This window comes from Scyliorhinus canicula, chromosome 4 (genome assembly GCF_902713615.1).
Source record: "Scyliorhinus canicula chromosome 4, sScyCan1.1, whole genome shotgun sequence".
NCBI lineage: Eukaryota > Metazoa > Chordata > Chondrichthyes > Carcharhiniformes > Scyliorhinidae > Scyliorhinus > Scyliorhinus canicula.
The window spans coordinates 68691869-68715010 of NC_052149.1; the positions used below are offsets into that span (position 1 = coordinate 68691869).

The 23142-nt window shown below is 43.4% G+C and overlaps 2 protein-coding genes across 2 annotated transcripts in view; one reads left to right on the forward strand and one right to left on the reverse strand.

Moving 5' to 3' along the window:
• Positions 1–770: 770 nt before the first annotated feature.
• LOC119964216 (glyoxylate reductase/hydroxypyruvate reductase-like) lies at positions 771–3625 on the reverse strand. Its single transcript, XM_038793501.1, has 2 exons — positions 3568–3625; positions 771–1989 (listed from the first exon to the last, which is right to left on the reverse strand). The coding sequence occupies exons 1-2, from the start codon at positions 3623–3625 to the stop codon at positions 953–955; spliced, it is 1095 nt and encodes a 364-aa protein (XP_038649429.1). The 3' UTR covers positions 771–952.
• The window catches only part of ankrd13c (ankyrin repeat domain 13C), a 132313-nt gene continuing 112390 nt past the window's right edge, over positions 3220–23142 (forward strand). Inside the window, exons 1-2 of the mRNA XM_038794398.1 lie at positions 3220–3906; positions 18076–18117. Coding sequence (XP_038650326.1) covers positions 3624–3906; positions 18076–18117 — 325 coding nt within the window. The 5' untranslated portion in view covers positions 3220–3623. The remainder of the gene's footprint in view (positions 3907–18075; positions 18118–23142) is intronic.

Consider the following 23142-nt stretch of genomic DNA (forward strand, 5'->3'; position numbering starts at 1 on the left):
ACCCGCTTTCTGTCTACCTCCCTTTTAAAACAGTGGTGTCACGTTTGCCAATTTCCAATCCGCATTTGCAATTTCCCTAGCCATCTCTTTTAGCACTCTGGGATGCATTCCATCAGGGCCAGGAGACTTGTCTACCTTGAGTGCCATTAGCTTGCCCATCACTACCTCCTTAGTGAAAGCAATCATTTCAACGTCCTCACCTGTCAAAGCCTCATTTCTATCAGTCACTGGCATGTTATTTGTGTCTTCTACTGTGAAGACCGACCCAAAAAACCTGTTCAGTTCCTCAGCCATTTCCTCATCTCCCATTATTAAACCTCCCTTTTAATCCTCTAAAGGACTAATATTTACCTTAGCCACTTTTTTTGTTTTATATATTTGTAGAAACTTTTACTGTCTGTTTTTATATTCTGAGCAAGTTTACTCTCATAATCTATCTTACTCTTCTTTTTAGCAGCTTTCTGTTGCCCCCTAAAGATTTCCCAGTCCTCTAGTCTCCCACTAATCTTTGCCACTTTGTATGCTTTTTACTTCAATTTGATACTCTCCCTTATTTCATCAGATATCCACGGTCAATTTTCCCTCTTTCTACCTTCCTTCCTTTTTGTTGATATAAACCTTTGCTGAGCACTGTGAAAAATCGCTTGGAAGGTTCTCCACTGTTCCTCAACTGTTTCACCATAAAGTCTTTGCTCCCAGTCTACCTTATCTACTCTTCTCTCATCCCATTGTAATCTCCTTTGTTTAAGCACAAAACACTAGTGTTTGATTTTACCTTCTCTTTTTTTTATGAGCAGTTCCAACTTTATTACATGCAAGGTTCATTTCTTTGAAACAGCTGAACAAGTATTTTCATATTTGTAATCTTATAACTAATCAGGGTTGTATCAAGTTTCAGGTCACGGGCTCTATGATAGAAGGTCCCCTCCTAGCTAGAGCACAACCTCCCACCTCATAGGGTCAGCTCCTTGGGCATTGGTTCATCCTTGAGGCCTGCCAGGAGGTTATTGACGGTCAGCACAGCCATGGCAGTGCGAGTGGCGATGGTAGCACTTGCGATATGTGGCAGAATAACACAGTTTTTCAGTGCAAAGAGAGGATGGTCGGTGGGTAATGGTTCAGGAACAGTGACATCCAATCCAGCTGAACCAATCTGACCAGTAGTCAGAGCCTGATAAAGATCATTCTGGTTCACCACAGCTCCTCTGCTCGTGTTGATAAACACTGCCATCTTTTTCATTTTTGAAAATAAATCTTTGTTGCACAAGCCGTTTGTCTCCGGAGTCAAGGCACAATGCACTGTCACAAAGTCCGATTGCTCAGCCAGTTTATCCAGGGGCATATATTCAGCCTGTATCTCTGCAGCAATCTCCGGCTTTGGCTCAAAATCCGTATACAGAAATTTCTTCACACCAAATGGTTTCAAGCGCCGTGCAACAGCTAAACCTATTCTTCCCAGTCCCACAATGCTGTCGGACAGTCCATTGCCACAAAGCCACGTGGGTTTCCACGTGCCCCAGCCACCGTTTGTGGCTTCAGCTACTGCCTCCATCAGTCGACGAGCTGTAGCCAAGAGCCAGGCCACGGTGAGTTCAGCAGTGGCATTGGTCAGGACATCTGGGGTGTAGCCCACTCGAATTCCCCTTTTTAAAATTTCTTCCAGAGAGAGATGATCAAACCGCACAGAAATGGTGCTGATAACTTTCAATTTAGGCCCTGCAGCATCTAGAAGTTCCTTGTCTATTTTCTCAGTCAATAAACAGTACAATCCATCTATTCCGGTAACTCCTTTCAACAGTTCTGTACGAGGGACGGGGTCATCAGAATCCCAATACTTCACATCACAGCAAAGAGCGGGTCGTGGCTCCTCACGATGTGAGTCCCGGGTGAGGCAGGTGGTGGTAAAGGAGGAGAAGGCCCGGCCCGGCTTCGGGTGTGAGGGTGGCTTCTTTAGGGCTCTGTCTCTTTTTTCAGGGGGGCTGATTTTACCTTCTCAACCTCCATCGGTATTTTAGATTCCACCATATTGTGATTGCTCCTTCCGAGAGGATCCCTAACTATGAGATCATTAATCAATCCTGTCTCATTACACAGGACCAGATCTCGGACCGCTTGTTCCCTCGAAGGTTCCATTACATACTGTTCTCGGAAACTATCACGGATACATTCTATAAACTCCTCCTCAAGGCTGCCTTGACCGACCTGGTTAAACCAATCGACATGTAGATTAAAATCCCCCCATGATAATTGCTGTACCATTTCTACATGCAGCAGTTATTTCTTTGTTTGTTGCCTGCCCCACCCTAATGTTATTATTTGGTGGCCTACAGACTACTCCTATAAGTGATTCTTTTCCCCTTACTATTCCTGATTTCCACCCAAATGGATTCAACCTTATCCTCCATAGCACTGATGTCATCCCTTACTATTGCCTGGATGTCATCCTTAAATAACAGAGCTACACCACCTCCCTTACCATCCACTCTGTCCTTCTGAATAGTTTGATACGCTCGGATATTTAACTCCCAGTCTTGACCATCCTTCAACCATGTTTCAGTAATGGCCACTAAATCATAGTCATTCACGATGATTTGCGCCATTAACTCATTTACCTTATTCCGAATACTACGAACATTCAGGTAAAGTACACTTATGTTGGCTTTTATACCTCTGTTTTGAATCTTAACACCTCGATCAGTAACCTCTCCTAAGTTATATTTCCTCTTAACTTTTCTCCTAATTTTCCTTGTCGTTGAACCCATATCTTCATGTAACAACCTGCCGCATTGCTTACCATTTACGTTTTTGCTTCCCGTTTTATTCCTTTTATTATTACTGGGCCTATTCACTGAGCTCCCCTCAGTCACTGTACCTTATACTGTCGCCCTTTTTGATTTTTGACTATGGCTTCTCTGCCTTACACTTTCCCCCTTACTGCCTTTTGTTTCTGTCCATTTTACTACCTTCCGACTTCCTGCATTGGTTCCCACCCCCCTGCCACATTAGTTTAAATCCTACCCAACAGGTCAAGCAATTTTGTTAATTATCACTTTGCATGACACAGGCACCATTTCTACACACATTACTCCATCTCACCACAAGCCAAGATCCGGCCTGGGCTAACGCGTCGCTGACGCCGTTGCCATGGTTACAGCGCCACGCGATAATCGGGATTTGGGAAAGATCGCGATAAAACTGAAGGCTGCGCAAAGCCTCGCGAGATTTGGCAGAGGGAGTGAGAGAAGAAAAATGGCGGTTTTATCATAAGTACAGAGCGAAGAGTTTTCGAACTGGGCAGTGGCATTGACGGTCAGCGGCCCTCCCTCCTCTTTATATCTGTCTGTATTAATTTTTAAGCCGTGGTCGGTGTGGCCGTACTCTCCCCCACATAGTTACTTTGACCCGTGCCTCCTGCCCGCCGGCTCGCTCCCCAGTTTGCCCCCTCCCCTCCCAAGGCCGCTGTTTTATTCCTATGTTACCGCAGCCTCCGAGCCCCGCGTTTGACTCCTCTACATGTCGTTGTGTGGCTGTCGCGGCGCAACAGCAGCTGAGCGTGCTCTCGTCAACCTCCGAGTCCGTGCGAGGTCGGCGGCAGTGTCCCCTTTGCTGTTCCCCTCGTCGTCATGACAGGAGAGAAAACGGAGAGGATTACCAACGGCCGCTCGGCGCGCAGGGATCACAGGCTGTTCAAGGAGGAGGCTGAGCAGGACGACGAGGCGGCTCGAACTAAAAACCGGCCCAAACTCTTTGCGAACCACAAACTGATCAAGAGCCCGGCTTTCACCACGGACGCGACCGCGACCAGGGGCGAGGATTTCCCAGTCCACGAGTGCGTCTTTAAAGGCGATATCCGTAGATTATCGTCATCGATAAGGACCCACAACATAGCTCAAAAAGATCTCCACGGTGAGTTTGTTTAACGCTACAGAACTTGTGGGGATCCAATTACTACAAGTAACAATTGCACATCAAAGTTGAGTGCATACACACTCTTGGTTATTGTGAGATGTATGCTTTTCAGAAATTAAATCGGGCAATCTATTTGATAGCGAAATGTGTATCTTTCCACTTTTTACCATTTGCTATGCCCAGTTTTCAACTTTAAATTTTAAAATATAAAGCTGACCAAATATAATTTACAAGTACTGCTGGAGAAAAATACAGAATCGATTTAGTTACTTGGTCTCAAGATATACTCAATTCTACTTTTTGTTAACTTTGGTGTAATAGCTATACTTTTCAGACTCTGTGAAAATAGTTTTTTCACAGTTCTGCTTAGCTTTGTATAGATGGACTGTGGAAGATAAGTTACAAGTTGTGTTGCTTTATATGTGAATTTACAATACAAAAACAATTTGCAGGGACCACCTATTTGACATTGATATTTGTGATGCTTTGGTTGAGATCTGTTAAAACATCATGGACCATGGCAAACTTTACTCAACTAAAATCATAAAATGTTACACACAGAATGATACAGCAAAGAAGGAAGCTGTCACTTTGGTTGTTGGAAAACACTTTCCAATTCGTCTGAACCCACAAATGTTCCCGTATGGGTGTGTAAATTTTAATTTCAAGAATTTATGAAGTTTTGCTTTTCAAAGTTATTATTGAAGTTGCTTCCACCTCCTTTTCAGGATGTGCATCTCCACTCATAACATTCTAGGTATGTTTAAAAAAAATAAAGTCACTGCACTGGATCTTTTGCCAATTACCTTCAATCTGTGTTCTCTGGTTACTGATGCTTAAGCTGGAGGAACTAGTTTCTCCTGTATTGTATTAAAACTGATAATGATTTTGAACTCTCCTATTAAATCTCCCCAAACCTGTGTTTTAAGGACAAGCTCTCGAGTCTCTTCACATTTCTGAAGTCTGTCATCCTAGTAATTCTCCTATACACACCCTAGTAATTCTCCTGTACCTCCTCTATAAGGCGTTGACGTTCTTCCCAAAGTGTTCAATCTTTACGATTGGCACAAGTAGGTTTACATTAACACTGCAATGAAGTTACTGTGAAAATCCCCTAGTCGCCACATTCCGGCGCCTGTCCGGGTACACAGAGGGAGAATTCAGAATGTCCAAATTACCTAACAGCACATCTTTTGGGACTTGTGGGAGGAAACGGGAGCACCCGGAGGAAACCCAGGGAGAACTTGCAGACTCCGCACAGACAGTGACCCAAACCAGGAATCGAACCTGGGACCCTGGTGCTGTGAAGCAACGGTGTTAACCACTGTGCTACCATGCGACCCATATAAGGCATTGAAATTCTTCCCATCTTCCCAATGTATTGTGTCCAGAATGACATAATGTTACAAAGCCCTGACTTTCAATGAACAAGTAGCATCAGCATTTACACTTGCCCAGAGGCGTCCCTAGAGCTTTTGAATTGAAAATTGAGTTTATTACCAAGTCAAAACACAGTTCCTTTTACTGGCGCCTTTTGTGAAGAGAGAAAAAGCAACAGGATATTTCCTTAATATAAAAACAGAAAATGCTGGAAATACTCACGTTATGGCAGAATTTGTTGAGAGAAACACTTTTCAGGTCTGTGATCTTTCATTAAAACTGAGAAAAGTTAGAGATGTAATAGGTTTTGGGCACAGGATATGTGGTCCTTGCACAAAACCTATAAAATTTCCCAGTACTGATGAAAGGTCACAGATCTAAAACTTTAGCTCTTTTTCATTCCACAGATGCTGCCAAAATCTGAGTATTTCCAGCATTTTCTGTTTATATTTTAGATTTCCAGCATCCGCAATATATTGTTTTTCGATTTCGGGTGTTTCTTAAACAATCGGATTGAAGAATTCTTACTGAAACCGACAATCGGAGGTGTAAGTGCGAATGTTGAATTTAATTTCAAATTATTTGCAATGAAGAGAGGGAAACAAAGATGATGTGGAGAGAAAGTGAAAAGTCAAAGTACAAAAAACTATTATTTTTACATCTAAATTTTTAAACAATATTTAAAATATGAAGGATTGTGTCTCCATTTAAAAAAAAAAAAATCAGCATTACTGATGTTGCTTAGCAGTAATTATGTCTTATTGTGTCACTTAAAAAATCATTTACACTTGAATGAACAAGCCCAGACGTTTTCTGACTTGCTTACTGGCTCTCTATCATGTAAGTATCCTAACATCACACTATTCCATGTATTTCAATCCTGAGTCTCACTGTTGGATATCCATATAACAAGGTTTGTGAAGGAGCACGGAACTAACAGCAACATTATCTTCTCTATGTTTGACATCAAATGAATGTATGCTGTCCAATTTACTCAATCATGATTATAGCCTCGCTGCTATGTCTACTGCAAAATGATTTGTATTTTCGGCACAGAAACAGATCATGGAAACTTTCTCTTGTTCTACCAGCTCCTTACGCCCTACCAATTTTCCATCCCCTTCAAAATTGGACCATTTATTTTTTTTAGCCTCTATTTATATTTTCAACCAAAGTCTGGCATTTTAGAAAGGCAATCAAGAAAATGGCGCTGTCCAAAAAGGGTGCTATAGTAACTTCTTTTACAGAATTCTTAATCACAGTCTTGACATTTTTTAGGACATTCTGATTTGTTCCTTGATGTAGGAAATTGACAAAGTGGTGATGAACTGCTGCCTTTAACTGTTGTAGACGATGTGAGGAAGGGGTTCTAGAATTTTGACCCGGTCATAATGAAGAAATGATATGTTTTCAAGTGAAAGGTGGTAGTGTTTTCACGTGCCCTTTGTTCTTCTAGATGGTAGAGCTTGCTGGTTTGGGGGCACTTTGTTGAGGAAACCATGGCGAGTTGCTGCAGAGTATTTTGGAGACAACGCACACTTCAACCAGGATATGCTGCTAGTGGAGGCAGTGTTTAAGGTGGTGAATGGGGTGTTGATCAAGCAGGTTGCTGGACGATGTCGAGCTTTTGAGTGTTGTTGGAGTTACATTTGTCCATTTAATTGGAGCGCATTCGTTGCATTCTTGAGTTTTATCTTGTAGATGTTGAAGAGACTGTGAGGAGCAGTTGGGAAGTGATTTACCTGCAGCAGAATAGCCCAGCTTTTGACTTTGCTCTAGCAGTTGCAATATTTATTTGGGTGGTCCAGTTAATTTTTTTGGTCAGTGGTGACCTGCCCAGATTTAGATTTGACAGCAGTAATTGAATGTCATGGGGAAGTGGTTAGACACACACCTTTTTGGAGATAGTCATTGTGTGGCAGTTGCATGGCACAAATGTTATTTGCCACTTATCAGTCCAAACTTGATTGTTGGCCATATCTTGTATGTAGACAAAGACTGCATAACTCAAGAGTTATGAATGGAATTGAACAAATGAATACTACTTTGCTTACTTTCTAGTTTTTAAGCATCTGATTCACCTTAATTTTTTTTTTAAATTTAGAGTACCCAATTATTTTTTTCCAATAAGGGGCAATTTAGCATGGTCAATCCACCTACCCTGCACATCTTTGGGTTGTGGGGGTGAAACCCACGCAGACACGGGGAGAATGTGCAAACTCCACACGGACAGTGACCCAGGGCCGGGATTGAACCCGGGTCCTCAGCGCCGTAGGCAGCAATGCTAACCACTGTGCCACCATGCTGCCCTGATTCACCTTAATAACTACATGCAATATATACCGATAATGTTTATAAATGGAACCGATAATGTTTATAAATAGAAATAGCATGGATTTTATGTTGACTACCATTATTTTTCATATATCCTGTCCTCCTCAATCACAGTTTATATGTATTTTAAACTTTTCTTATCCATCAAACCCCTAGTCTTTGACACACTTCTTGTGCTCAGTCAGAATGTATTTCACCTGCAACTTTTTCAGTATTTCCCACTCATGGTCAAGTGCTTGCTGGTTTCTTCACCAATAAGACAGGGCTCGATCACCATATGTTTCATACAAATTAGCTTGTTTTGCAGTGCAGTACTTTTATTATTTTTTTTAATATGTATTTTGAATCTGCTTGGGTAAGTTCTGTTTCAAGTGCTGTTCTGCTTCCAGGTTATTTGCTTTTCTTGACAAATTACCCAGAATTAGATTTAATATTGCACTTTGTTTTGAACATGCAACCTTATGATTAAGAAAGCAGACTAGCTTGCAATCTAGAAATCTTACAATTTGTCCACAGACATTTAGCTTTTTAAACGGTGGAATTGTTGCAATCCAATTGTATTATGCCTCTGTTATCATTGACCCTCTCAGGGCAGATTTTAGCCATGTCAGTGAGCCAAGTCTCTGACTTGGGGGCTTTGAGTCCCTCCAAGCTAATAATATCCGTCACCGGGCTACCAGGGAGGCAAAGGCCAGAACGTCTACCTCTTCTCCTGGATTCCCGGATCTTCCGACACTCTGAAAATCGCCAACTCTGGACTCAGTGCCACCCTTGTTTTTAACACCTTGGACCTGACATCCGCAAACCGCTGCCAGAATCCCCGAAGCTTCGGGCATGTCCAGAACATATGAACATGGTTTGCTGGTCCTCCCGCACACCTTGCACACCTGTCTTCTATCCCAAAGAACCTGCTCATCCACTGTCATGTGAGCCCGGTGAACTACCTTGTATTGTACTACGCTGAGCCTGGCACATGATCTGGACACGTTGACTCTACTCAATGCATCTGCCCAGAGACCATCCTCTATCTCTCCTCTTAACACCTCTTCCCATTTGTGTTTCAGCTCCTTGGTCTGCGTTTCCTCTAACCCCACGAGTTCTTTATAGATGTCCGCAACCCTCCCCTACCCCACCCATACTCTGAAAACTACCCTGTCCTATATCCTCCTTGATGGTAGGAGCGGGAAGGTTGAGACCTGCCTGCATAGGACGTCTCGCACCTGCAGGTACCTAAACTCATTCCCTCTTATCAATTCAAATTTCTCTTCCAACTCCCTCAGGCTGGGAAAGCTCCCCTCTACGAACAGATCTCCCATCCCTGCTCTTTGCCATTTCTGAAACCCTCCATCGAGCCTCCCTGGGGCAAACCGATGATTAATGGAGACCAAACCGATGCTCCCTCTGCTCCCACATGCTTCCCCCATTGCCCCCCCCCCCCCCCCCCGGCTACACTCAAGTATCCTCTTTTTTACTCGTGGGGTCTTGCCCACCCATACAAAGCCAGAGATCACCTTGTTTACCCGTTTAAAAAAGGCCCGTGGAATAAAGATGGGGAGGCACTGAAAAACAAACATGAATCTCGGGAGGACCGTCATTTTCATTGTCTGAACCCTCCCAGCCAATGATAGCATGGCCCATCTTCAGAAGTCTTCCTTCATTTGGTCCACCAGTCGGGTCAAATTTACCTTATGTATCCGTTCCCATTCCCGTGCCACCTGGATGCCTAGATACCGAAAGCTTCCCCCTACCACCCTAAACGACAACTACCCCAGTCGCCTCTCCTGCCACCTTGCCTGGATCGCGAACATCTCACTTTTCCCCATGTTCAATTTATAACCCGAAAACCGGCCAAATTCCCCCAGAATCCCCATAATTTCTCCCATCCCCTCTAGTAAGTCAGAAATATATAGGAGCAGATCATCTGCGTACAGCAAGACTCTGTTTTCCACCTCTCCCCGAACCAGCCCAGTGAGGCTCTTACCGCAATTGCCAGCGGCTCTATGGTCAGTGCAAACAGCAGTGGGGAGAGGGGGCATCCCTGTCTCGTCCCCCGGTGCAGCCTAAAATAGCCCAATGTCAACCTGTTTGTCCGTACACTTGCCACAGGCGCCTGATACAGCAGCCTAACCAAGTCGATGAAGCCCCATCCAAACCCAAACCGCCCCAGCACCTCCCACAGATAGGTCCATTCCACCTGATCAAAGGCCTTCTCTGTATCCATTGCGGCTACTACCACAACGTCCCTACCCTCTGGGGGCATCATGACCATATTCAACAGTCTTCTAACGTTGGCTGCCTGCCCTTAACAAATCCCGTCTGGTCCTCCCCAATCACATCCGGAACGCAGTCTTCTATCCTTGAGGACAAGATTTTGGCCAATGGTCTGGCGTCAACATTTAGCAAGGAGATGGACTGTAGGACCTGCATAGCTCCCGGTTCTTCTCCTGCTTCAAAATCAGTGAAATTGTGGCCTGTCACATCGTCGGCGGAAGCTCCCTTGCCTCATTAAATGTCCTCATCAGCAGCGACTCAGCATCCCAGAGAACTTTTTAGAGAACTCCACTGGGTACCTGTCCGGCCCCGGGGCCTTACTTGACTGCATGGCCTTCAGCCCTTCTGCTATTTCTTCAGTCCCAATCGGGGCCCTCGACCCTTCTACCAGCCCTTCCTCCAACTTCGGGAACCTCAGCCCCCCCCCCCCCCCCCCCCCCCCCCCCCCCAAAAGAATTGCCTCACCCCTTCTGGCCCAGCTGACGGTTCCGACTCATATAGCCTGCTATATAACTCCTTGAAATCCCTGTTAACCCCTGCTGAATCTCCGACCGAGTTCCCGTCTCTGTCCTGCACTTTCCCAATCTCTCTGGCTGCCTTCCTCTTTGCAGCTGTGCAAGCATTCTGCTGGCCTTCTCTCCATACTCGTATATCAGCCCCCTCGCCTTCCTCAGCTGCTCCATCGCCTTCCCTGTATTTAGCAAGCCAAACTCCGCCTGTAGCTTACTTTGTTCCCTTAAAAACCTACCTCTGGGGTCTCTGCATATCTCCAGTTGACCAAAGTATTTCCCCTATCAGTTGATCCGATCGGTCTCTGCTCTATCCACCTTCTCCCTGTGGGCTGGTAGCGAAATTAGCTCCCCTCTGACCACCGCCTTCAGTGCCCCCCAGACCATTGCTGCGAGACTCTCTCTTTTTTTCTCTCGTCTCCAACCCGCGTACCCACCGGCCTGCCTTCAGGCAGCCCCCAACCTCTCTTTTGTCCCCCAGCAACAGTCCCTCCCCCGTCAGCAGAGTAATTCTCCCCCCCCCCCCCAGTAACAGCACAGTAAAACAGCCCCCTTCAACAAGCATAACGTATGCTCACCACCCACTGCGCTTCCGTGAGCCAGCCCACCCAGCTAACTTGATAGCCCCCGCCCATTGCTCCAACCATTTTCCCACCTATTGTCCCCCATCCCCACCGGCTCGGACACACTTATGCAAGAGAAAACATTCCCAGCCCAGTTAACCGAAAGAAACAAAAAGAAAAGAGAAACCCCACATCGAAAATTCACACCTCCACCCCCACCAGTATAAATGCAAACTTTAAAAGACTACATGGCGGCTCCAGGATCGATACAGAAGACACTACAAATATAGTTCAAAAACAAAAGTACTTTTAACGTTCAAGCACCTCAGTCCCCTGCCGTCCCTTTCCTCCTGACAAAGTCCATCGCTTCCTCGGGTGACTCAAAATAGAAGTGTTGCTCCTCATAGGTGACCCAAAGACGGGCCGCATATAACAGTCCAAACTTTACCTTCTTCTTGAAAAGGGTCCACTTTACTTGGTTGAATCCCACTCTTCTCCTGGCTACGTCTGCGCTCAGGTCTTGGTAAATGCGCAGGATACTATTCTCCCATTTACAGCTCAGTGTCTGCTTGGCCCACCATAGAATACGCTCCTGATCCAAGTACCTGTGCAATCTCACCACCATCACCCTCGGCGGGGGGGGGGTCAACTACTCACAGCTTCTTTGTTAGTGTTCTGTGCGCCCTGTCCACCTCCAGGGGTCAAGTGAAAGTCCCATCCCCCATTAGCTTCTCGTGCATATGCACTATATATGCCCCTGCATCCGCTCCTTCGGACCCCTCTGGGAGACCAACGATCCTCAAGTTTTGCCGACGGGACCTATTCTCTACCTTCTCCAGGAGCCTTTTCTGCTGATCTTGTTAGCATCCCCATCTCCACCTCCATTGTTGCTTGGTGTTCCTTGTGCTCGGTCAGTACCTTCTCCACTTTCTAGATCGTCCGTTCTTGAGCATCCAATCTCTCTTCCAGCCAAGCAATCGATTCCCTAATTGGGTCCAAGCATTCCTGTTTCTGCTTGGCAAGTCCTCTTGGATAAATTTAATCAACGGCTCCGTCGACCGCTGGGTCATCGAGCATGAACTCCGCTCGTCCGCCATGCTTTTTCCCGCTGCGGTTTCAACCCAGGCTTTCTCTGATCGCCTGTTTCTTCCTTTGCGTGCACTCCTGGTCCGCTTATCCATGCACTGGTGTGGGACTCCTCATGGTCGCGTCCACTATCGATTTTTCGGGGAAAAGGTCCAAAGGTCCGTCCCGAGTGGGAGCTACCAAATGTGCGACCTACTCCTTCATGGCCGCCACCGGAAGTCCGTCCTGACTATTTTGCCCATAATACAGTCCTAATAGTGGAACAGGTCGCTGCACTGTAATAAATCCCTCTTATTCTTAACCTGGGCAATTTTTGTCTGAGCACCATCAATTAAAAACAGTCTTGATTTAAAAAAAATATTATTCTAAGTATGTTGACATCTCTCCCTTTATATCCTTTTTAATCCTGCTCCCATTACTACAATATGCATTTATGCAGTTATTTTTTTAAAAAAATGACCCGTAGGCACTTTGCCAGAAGAGAGAGCTTGGGAAACATGATTGAAGAAAAGGTGAAAAATTGAGCCTTTCGAATTTTTACTGAGGAGGAGAGTGGGACTGGTAAGAGAACTGCAAAGAGCAGGCAGAGGCATGAAAGCACTAGCATCGCCATTAATACAGAAGAAGGATGGAATGTACCAAGGACCAGAATTGAAGAACATGAGAAAGTGAGGAGTTTAGAGAGAAGATGAATCAAGGTCCTGGAAGAAATTTGTGAATCAAGGAATTTGAAGATTGGGATTTTTAAACTGTTAGTAGCCTGTGGCATGGGAATAATGGATAAACCAAACTGAATGCAGTTATTTGTGTGGACTGTGCTTGGGTTAAGTTGCAATCTATGAAACATGGATGAAGGAAAGTCAGAAAGCAAGTATGATAGCAGTTGAGTCTGGATGGTGGAGGAGCTAAGATTTGCACTGCTGCAGTGATAAAAAAAAAATTATGATGGTGGAGACTAAGTCGTTCTCTGGATAAACGAGGAGCATCAAGGTTGCACAGTTTTATTGAATTGGACTGAAAGACCAGGGAAAGAAATGAAATTCATGCCGATGGAGTTGTGATGAGCAGTGAGAACAATGGCTTCAGTCTTACTGATGTTAAACTGAAGAAACTTGTGATCCATCTAGGGCAGGGGTGGGCAAACTGCGGGCCGCATAAGGTCTTTATGCGGCCCACCAAGTCATTAAAAAAAAAACCAAAAAAAAAACATTAAAAAATTAAAAAAAAAAAGTTAATGGGGGGGGGGGGGGGGGGGGGGGGGGGGGGGGGGGGGGGGGGGCTGTTGGGTTACTTACTGGTATAGGGTGGATACGTTGACTTGAGTAGGGTGATCATTGCTCGGCACAACGTCGAGGGCTGAAGGGCCTGTTCTGTGCTGAACTGTTCTATGTTCTATATGAGGCGCCCAGAATCATAACCGGGTGAAGTAATTATTTTACTTAATATACTATGCGGCCCTTTAAAATTGTGAATTTCTGAATGTGGCCCTTGCACGGAAAAGTTTGCCCACCCCTGATCTAGGGCTTTGTAGAGCCAGTTTCCTCATCCAAACAGTTTTGCGATAAGAGAGAACTGGGGATCGTTTGGCATACATACAGAACCTGAGCCAATGAATTATGTAATAGACATACAATCGAGGGGCAATATGAAGTTGAGGAAAAGGAGTGGGCCGAGATGATAGGTGTTTAAACTCCTGAAACAATGGAGGGGAGGATTTCTTTGTTAGAAATGCACTGGGCGATGTTCAAAGATGTAATGGAACCAAACAATGGCAGCCCACTGTACACAGGAGGAGCAAGAATATAGCTCAGGCCTTGGGAGGACGATACACAAGAACTTTGAATGTAAGGAGCAAGGGATGGGACAAATTGTGGTGCTTCAAGCAGTTGGGTATAGCCAAGGAATGCTATGGTGATTTTTATTTTGTTATACTGGAGTTGTGGCAATTTAGTTTAACTTGACATTTTCGTCATTCAAATTAACAAAAGTGCCCTTTTCCAAAGGAGCATAAACAATGAACTTCAAATCTAATTCATAACAAAAGGAAACTAACTAAATCAAAATGTTGATGCCATGCATTCCAGTTATTTTGGTGCTTGCTTGTTGTGGAAAACCTGAAGCAAACTAGTGGACACCGCAAGCTTCCTCTCCTTTCACACTTGGGCTCAGAGCCATGAGGAGAGACAGATAAATGGACCTATTAGTTCCTTCAATTACACATTCTGTAAACCTGTTACTGGCTGGGTTCAACAGCTGCCCACAAGGAGTTCCTTTAATTACCCCACTGTATAACTGGCCAGAGATCAGGAACATGGAACTGAGTGCAAGAAATTTGTTCTATTTCATGATTTGTCTTACACTCTTCTCAGCATTTCTCCTACCTGCCCAAAATAGGTCTCCACATTCTGCCTCCTGAGCCCATCAAAACTGTTCATCTTCTAAATGTTCCCAGTTTCCTGTGGAAATAGTCTCAATATCTGATGTATTTTCTCATGGCTATTGTTATTCGTTCTGGGCGAGTGTGCTTAACACTCAATTTGGCTCTATTTAGTTCTTTAGCTGTGGAGTCGCCAGGTATCGTTAAGATACCGCCACAAGTTTCAAGTTCAAAGCAATAAATCCATACACCAGTTAGTAAGTTCAAACAAGACACGTTTATTATATTACAGTAATGCTACTAATCATGCATATAAAACTATAAGACTAGGCTAATCCTACCACTAATAGGGCAAATACTTATCTGGATAAGGGGACTGCCAGATCAGGGAACAACGGCCTCTAGCTTTGTCCTGGGTCCGCAGGCTTCCAGTTGTTATGGACTAAAGGGGGTCAGGAGTGTCTACTCTCGTAGCGTGCGTTGTATGACACTTGCGTGTTGGCGGCTGCTGTCCAGACCTCTTCTCCTCAAGGTTCTTCTGCTGCAACGGTGTTCTGCTGGGAGGACTGGCTGTTCAAGGAGAGGCTGGCAGAGAGAGAGAGCTGGGATCGGGGGTCTCTGTCTTGTACTCCTCTCAGGGTCTGGGCGGACCCTCTATACACTCGCAATCGATTGGGTCTCTTCCCAATCGATTGATTTGAATTCCCCAATAACGGGGCAGTACCTCGATCACTGGGCGGTTCTTGGGACTTATTGTTTTGGACTTCCTTTGGCGCCGAGAAGTCTGGCCTTCCATTTAATGTATCGATTTGTGTTAACTTGTTTCCATTGTACCTGGGGATCGCCCGGTATCGCCTCATTAGTATGCTAACTTGTTTTCTTTCACAGTGCTGTCTGGTTTCTGCAGCAGTCAGAACTGGTTTCTGCAGTAGTCCGAATACACAATTGCTTTGCAAGCTGTTTGCTTTGCAACATTTCCACTTTCCCTGCATTCCTTGCAGCCTTCCATTTTGTGTTGGGCAGTGGTCACCCCAGGTGGCTACACTATAGTTTGTCATGTCTTGTATCATTCTGATGAATCTATGCTGTATTCTTTCACTAAAGCGATAATGTGGTATATCATAGGATTTATCATAGAATTTACAGTGCAGTAGAAGGCCATTCGGCCCATCGAGTCTGCACCGGCTCCTGGAAAGTGCACCCTACCCAAGGTCAACACATCCACCCTATCCCCATAACCCAGTAACCCAACCCAACACTAAGGGCAATTTTGGACACTAAGGGCAATTTATCATGGCCAATCCACCTAACCTGCACATCTTTGGACTGTGGGAGGAAATCAGAGCATCCGGAGGAAACCCACGCGCACACGGGGAGGATGTGCAGACTCCGCACAGACAGTGATCCAAGCCAGAATCGAACCTGGGACCCTGGAGCTGTGAAGCAATTGTGCTATCCACAATGCTACCGTGCTGCAAAGTACACTGCTGTAACTGTGGCCTGACCATTGTCTTGTACAAATTCATGTAACAGCTTTACTCATGGGCTCTCTGCCCATATTTCTGAAATCTAAAATGTTGACTTTTTTTAATACCTACGTTATCACTTTAATTATACACAAGGTTTCTCTGTTCTTAACGCCCTCAATATTTTTCTAAATTTAAATTCCCATTCCTCGTTTCTTCCCAAGATGTGGCACGTCATATGTTTCTGCTTCAATTTGCATCTATAGACTTTCCACTACTGTCCTGAATTATTTTTGTTACCAAGCTCCTATTTTACATTGTCAGTAAAGCACATATTATCCAATATATCTGCAAAAGACACATTAAATGATGTCCAACTTCCAACACTTGTTTTCTATTTATGTTTATGTATTTTCTCATGAACTTGTACTTGAAGACCCTACATTTTGATGTATTACCTGACTCAAATTAATTGTGCAAACAGTCATTGTTCTGTCGTTAGTTACATCAAAAGTGATGACTTCAGGCTGCTATACCCATAATCGCTTTCACTTGCTCAGTATGCCCATTACACTAACACCTGTTAGCTTGTGTTCCTATTCTTATTTACATATCTTTTAAAAAAATTAATTCATAAGATGCAGGCATTTTTGGCTGGGCTAGCATTTATTGCCCTAGAACTGAGTGGCTTGCTGGGCCCTTTTCAGAGGGCATTAAGAGTCAACCACACAGCTGTTGTTTTAGAGTCCCTTGTAGGCCAGACCTGGTGAGATTTCCTTCCCATGTGTGGACCAGATAGGTTACATAGAAACATGCATAGAAAATAGAAGCAGGAGGATGCCTTCTGCCCTTCAAGCCTGCTACATCATTTATTATGATCATGGCTGATCATAGAGTTCAATAGGCTGACCCCGCCTTCTCCAAATCCCCTGAACCCTTTAGCCCCTAGAGCTATATCTAATTTCTTCTTTAAATTACACCATGTTTTTGCCTCACCTCTTTTTGTGATTCCACAGATTTACCACTCACTGGGGTGAAGAAATTTCTCCTCACCTCAGTCTTAAAATGTTTACCCCTTATCCTCAAACTATGACTCCTATTTCTGGACTCCCTCGCCATCTGAAACATTCTTTCTGAATCTACCCTGTTTAATCCTGTTTGAATTTTATAAATTTCTATGACATTTCCCTTCGCACGTCTAAACTCGAATGAATATAATCCTAACCGATTCAGTATCTCCTCATATGACAGTCCTGCCACCCCAGCTTCTGACGTTGTATATTGAGCAGATAAATTCAGACCATCACATGTTTCCTCCACTGTGTCTTTCTGCGGCTTCCTTTCATCTCATCTCATTCCTCAAATGTTGGTCTCCTTCCTGTCCCCTTCCATTCTCTCTCTCTCTCTCTCTCTCTCGAGTTGTCGGTTTCCCTTCCAGTAATATTCAATTTTCAGAATTTTTCAATTGAAAGATAATTCTTATATTTACGATTTTTTTTTTTTGTCAATAATCAAACTTCCACACAATACCGGCTTTTCCTTAATCTAGCAGCTGACATGTTGCTTGGCCTTAGTCTGAAATGGCTTCAAAACCAAACTCTTCTTAAATCACTTGTTGCTCTTCACTTGTGTTGTCATGGATTACTGTGTACTTTGGCTTCATAGAAATTTGGTTTAGTAACTTGTCTTGATATTGTGTATTATTGGAGCAAAATTACCTTGTCTTTTTGCATTAATGAAACTGCACAAGGGACAGCACGGTGGTACAGTGGTTAGCACTGCTGCCTCACGGCGCCGAGGCCCCAGGTTCGATCCCGGCTCTGGGTCACTGTCCGTGTGGAGTTTGCAATTCTCCCCGTGTTTGCGTGGGTTTTGCCCCCACAACCCAAAGATGTGCAGATCAGGTGGATTGGCCACGCTAAATTGCCCTGCAATTGGAAAAATGAATTAGGTACTCTTAAATTTATAAAACAAAATGTAGATTTGAAATTAATTCAATTTATAAATTAAAATTTAATTTCTCCTGTGCTTCATTAATGTTTTTATTTAATCTAAAGATGTGAATAAAAACAAATTAGGATTGATTCAGACATAATTGGGTGTTTTTGATTTAATAAATTTTACTGATGCAAGTAATACTTGACAGAAATTCAATACATCTCTGCTTCTTTACTTTTTAGGAAACACACCATTACACCTCGCTGTGATGCTAGGGCACAAAGGTGAGTACTTTTTTTCTGGCATCTCTAAAAGTTGCATTTAGTACTCTAATCTCATTATTCATCTCTAATTTATTTAGAACGTTTCTGAAGAATGTGGATTACGATAGACCTAACATTTTGTCAAATGTATCATTGTCAAATTGATCACTCAAAACATTGCATACAAAAAGCAGCGCCAGGGACCCAGGTTAGATTCCCAGTTTGGGTCACTGTCTACGTGGGTTTCCTCCCGGCCTCTGGCTTCCTTCCACAGGCCCTGAAAGATGTACTGTTAGGTGATTTGGACATTCTGAATTCTCTCTCGGTATACCCGAACAGGCACTGCAGTGTGGCAACTAGGGGATTTTCACAGAGCAGCAGGAATTTCCCTGAGTTTGCATTTGCAACAGCTAGTTGGCAAGTTTGAGACTCTCTTCGCAGTGGTTAGCATTGCTGCCTCACGACGCTGAGATCCCAGGTTCGATCCCGGCTCTGGGTCACTGTCTGTGTGGAGTTTGCACATTTTCCCCGTGTTTGCGTGGGTTTCACCCCCACAACACACAGATGTGTAGGATAGGTGGATTGGCCACAATAAATTGCCCCTTAATTGGAAAAAATGTATTGCGTACTCTAAATTTATTTTAAAAAAGTTTTGACTCTCCTCCCCACTCCAGGAAGGAAGGGTGATTTGAGGGCATGAGACCCAGATGTTCATTTAAAGTTCATTCTGGAAGTTGGTAGCTGCATCCTGTTAGCACGTACATTGTTTATTACTCCTGTTTGATCTGTAAGTTTTTCCAACTCATTCTGGATTGTTGGGATTCTATGGAAATTATATTTTGGTACTTAAATTTTTGCGTTTCAATCCCTGAAAAGGTGGGGTTGATGTTTACATGAGGTATACGAGAAACAACAGGCCAAAATCATGGGGCTGACTTTCACACCTGGTTATAGGGTAAATTTGTGGACGTTTTGCCCCAGAGACAGTGCGGCAGGAGGTGCTTGATTTTTATAAACTGAGTTTCCTTGCTCATTGCTAACAATAAATCTTTGCGAATTGTGGTTGTTTCTGAATTTATAGAAGTGAAAGAAAAGTAGATGTCATACTCTTTGTGTGTTATCTGCCACTCTGGTAAACAAAACATGTGAAAATAGTTGTCCTCTAATACCATACCTCAAAAAAACTCGTAAAGATATTGATTTGGCTTACATTTAAATTGTTTGTACCGTGTTGTGAATATCTAGTTGAGGGGTTTGCAATCTTTGTGTGTGTGTGTGTGTTACACAATTTATTGTGATTTAGTTTTTTCAACATAAGAATGTTTCTCGGGGATTCCTTCAGTACTCTTGGGAGGAAAAGTTTGGAAACTCTGATCTAGTTCCTGGTTTGTGTTTCAATATATAAATTATTTTGTTTTGGGCATTAATGTTTAACTGTAGAAAATGAAATAAATTCACCTAAAGCAGCTTGGAGTTTATTACACTTAAGTTTGGGGCCCTGTTGCATTGGAAGATTAAAGGCAAAGTCATAAAACAGCAAATGGTTTTTTTTGCTGGAGATGTGATGTCTGCATTACTTGCAAGGCAGTGCAACCCAGAGGGATGTTTTGTGATGGGAGTTAGAGCTAAATTAGTTTTAAAACATTCCATGAGCCCTGAATGTCTGTTGTCATGGAGATGGTCTCTGGTTTCAATTTGACTGTTCTGCAACAGGGGGAGAAGATGTACTGGGAAGGTGGTGTCATTAGCGGCCACCAGGCAATTAATAATAATCACTTATTGTCACAAGTAAGCTTCGATGAAGTTACTGCATAAAACCCCTAGTCGCCACATTCCGGCACCTGTTCGGGTGGCTGGTACGGGAATTGAACCCGAGCTGCTGGCATTGTTCTGCATTGCAAGCCAGCTATTTAGCCCACTGTGCTAAACCAATTAAGGCTCAGGATAACTCTTGGTGGCAGATGGTTGTTGGTTCGATGCCGGAGAGGGTTAGGGCTTAGAGGAAGTCTTGGAAGCCATTCATAGCTCAGTGTAGCCAGAAGACTGGAGGTCAGATAAAGCCAGAGGGCAGTGGCAGCTTAGTGAAGCTAGCGGTTTGCGAAAGAGTTAGGATTGTGCCAGTAATTAGAGGCATGCATGCAGCTCTGTATATCATGTAGAATGCAATCTTGGGAGAAGAGACCATTGGCAGGTGAGCAGTCATTGAGGTAGTCTTTGAGTCAGGGCAGCTTTTGAGGGAGCTTCAAAAGACCTTCAAAAGTTGAAAATTTAAAATCCCAGATGAGTGATCAGTGTTTTACCAAGATTTTGAGACTCTGTGCTAATTGACATGGTGTTTGCTGAGTAACTGAGTTCTGTCTTGGTCACATCTGCCATTTAATTTGTAATGTGTTGTGTTCGTCCGCAGTTTGTTAATATTTACCTCTGGTTACTTCTGAATGTTACAGTATAAGATGGATATTGCAAATTTTTGCTTTTATGTCTATTTGCTTAAAACTGTGGAATCTGGGTGCTCTTTTATTTTAGTACCTGGGATTTCAATCTTTGTCTTTGATAAGTTATAGGTTTGCAACTGGATTGTAATAACTGTTACAGTGCTATACTCAGTACTATAATCCAATACTGCTTGGGCAAAGACCACATGGTTGTATGGAAAATTAAAATAATGTATACTGGGAGAGTATGCATACTAAACTTTTTAACATGTTTTTTATTGTTTTTTTTTAACAAATAACGTAACAAACATATAACACAACAAACATATTTTCAATACAATGTATCGAACAAGAATTATTGCAAATATAAGAACAAAAATGTAATTTTTCTGATGTTACAAAGAAAAACAAATACCTTAAACTCTGTCCCGGGTAAGTAATTAGGGGCTGTTTAGCACAGGGCTAAATCGCTGGCTTTGAAAGCAGACCAAGGCAGGCCAGCAGCATAGTTCGATTCCCGTATCAGCCTCCCTGAACAGGTGCTGGAATGTGGTGACTAGGGGCTTTTCACAGTAAATTCATTTGAAGCTACTTGTGACAATAAGCGATTTTCATTTCATTTTCATCATGGTGTCTAGATCTTTAAAAAAGGAGATAAATCATTGCCATCTCAAGTACAATCTCTCAACAGAAACCGTGATTGTAAATTTAATTTCCCCCCCCCATCCCGAGGAAAATAATCCTCCCCAGGAAGGTGGAGCCACAGGAAAGGAAGGGAAAGCCAAAAGGGTGAAATCCCAAACTTGAAAGTAGTTATAAAGACTATTTGGAATCTGAAATTTTTCTGCTAATTCTCTAAAGCTGGCAAACCTCCTCCCTTCTACGAACAGGTTACCAAAGTGCTCGAGTCCCTTCAATTTGCGCAAGTTGTGAAGGGTTGGTGCAGACACGATGGGGCGAATGGTCTCCTTCTACATTGTAGGGATTCCATAATTCTATAAGCCTGAAGGTAAGAAAAGGTGGTTATTACAGATAGGGGCCAGTGAAGACCAGGACAGGAGTTTAAATTATTGTTGGAACGGTTTCCAGATTCTAAGAGAGAAGACCACCACTGGGTTCGATGAAAATCTAGCGGGAGAAAAAGGCAATGGTGCAGTAACTATTTCTAGGAGAGTGAATGTAGTGCAAGATGGAGCCTCCCATTTGGCCCAGATTGAATAGTGATTGCTGATCCACAGTAAGATTTTTTGGGGTATTGGCAGCCCAGTAATTAAGTTTGGGAGGGCCAAGCCCACTGTCTTTCTTTCCCTCTGAAGTAGAACGTTGTGGATTCTGGGATTCTTGGTCACCCAGATAAAGGTGGATATCAATTTATTATCCTTGATAAAAAAGGATATGGGCAAGAAAATGGGGAGGCATTGAAAGGAAAAGAAAAATCTAGGAAGTATATTGTATGACTCCTGTCTGCAAAATATAGAGGAAGATTGTTCCATCTCTGTAGGTCTGTTCGAACACTGTCGATCAAGCTGGAATAATTCAATTTGTGAAGCGAGGCCCAATTGTGGCCTCGCTGACCCCCCAAGTAAGGAAAATGTGTACAGGAGAAGTGAAAGGTGCTTAAATGACTGTAAAACATTCACTCTTACAGAGATTTAATTTATAGCCAGAGAAGAAGCCAGAAGTATTAAGTGTCTTCATTATACCACTGATGGAGGAAATTGGATCTGTAATGTATAAAAGTAGGTAATCTGCAGAAAGAGATACCCGATGTCCTGATTTAATACCCCTCCATTGATGAATATACCATTATTCAGATTTGGAGCAAAGTTCTCAAATTTATTGAGTTGTGATGCAAGTGGAATTTCACAGTTTACAGATTGACCTTTGTTCAAAAAAAGCCACAGCCTAAGCATACCTTAAGATGTGCCTCCTGTTACATGCAGAAGTTTATTCATTTATGTTGCATGCTTCTGCACCTGAGTAACACATCTGTATTGGATAAAAAATATAATGTTTTTAGGAACATGAGTAAGCCATTCAGCCCTTTGAGCCCGTCCTGCCATTCAATGAGATCATGGCTGAACTGTAACCCAACTCCATATACCTATTACTCACGGCGCTGAGGACCAGGGTTCAATCATGCCCCAGAGTCACTGTCCATGTGGAGTTTGTGCAATCTGCCTGTGTCTGCGTGGGTCTCGACCCCACAACCCAAAGATGTGCAGGGTAGGTGGATTGGCCACACTAAATTGCCCTTTAATTGGGGGAAAAAAGAATTGGATACTTCAAAAAAAAAAATAACTCCGCATACCTGCCTTTAATATCTTTGCTTAACAAAAATCTATGTATCTCCGATTTAAATTAACAACTGACCTAGCTTCAACTGCTGTTTGTGGGTGAGAATTCCAAACCTCTACTGTGCAGAAGTGCTTCCTAACATCTTTCCTGTATGGTCTGGCCCTAATTTTACGACTATGCCCCCCGAGTTTCAGAATCTCCAATTAGTGGAAATATTTTATATTTATCTACCCTGTCTTTCCCTGTTAATATCTTGAATACCTCAATCAGTTCACCCCTAACTTTCTAAATTGTAGCAAAAACTGGTCTAATT

Bases quoted from the DNA above. Each gene is read 5' to 3' on its own strand.
- LOC119964216 (XM_038793501.1), bottom strand. From the start codon at position 3,625: ATGACGACGAGGGGAACAGCAAAGGGGACACTGCCGCCGACCTCGCAC. The intron at 1,990-3,567 runs GTTGACGAGAGC...GAGGTTGAGAAG, and splicing joins GACCTCGCACGGACTCGGAG to GTAAAATCAGCCCCCCTGAA.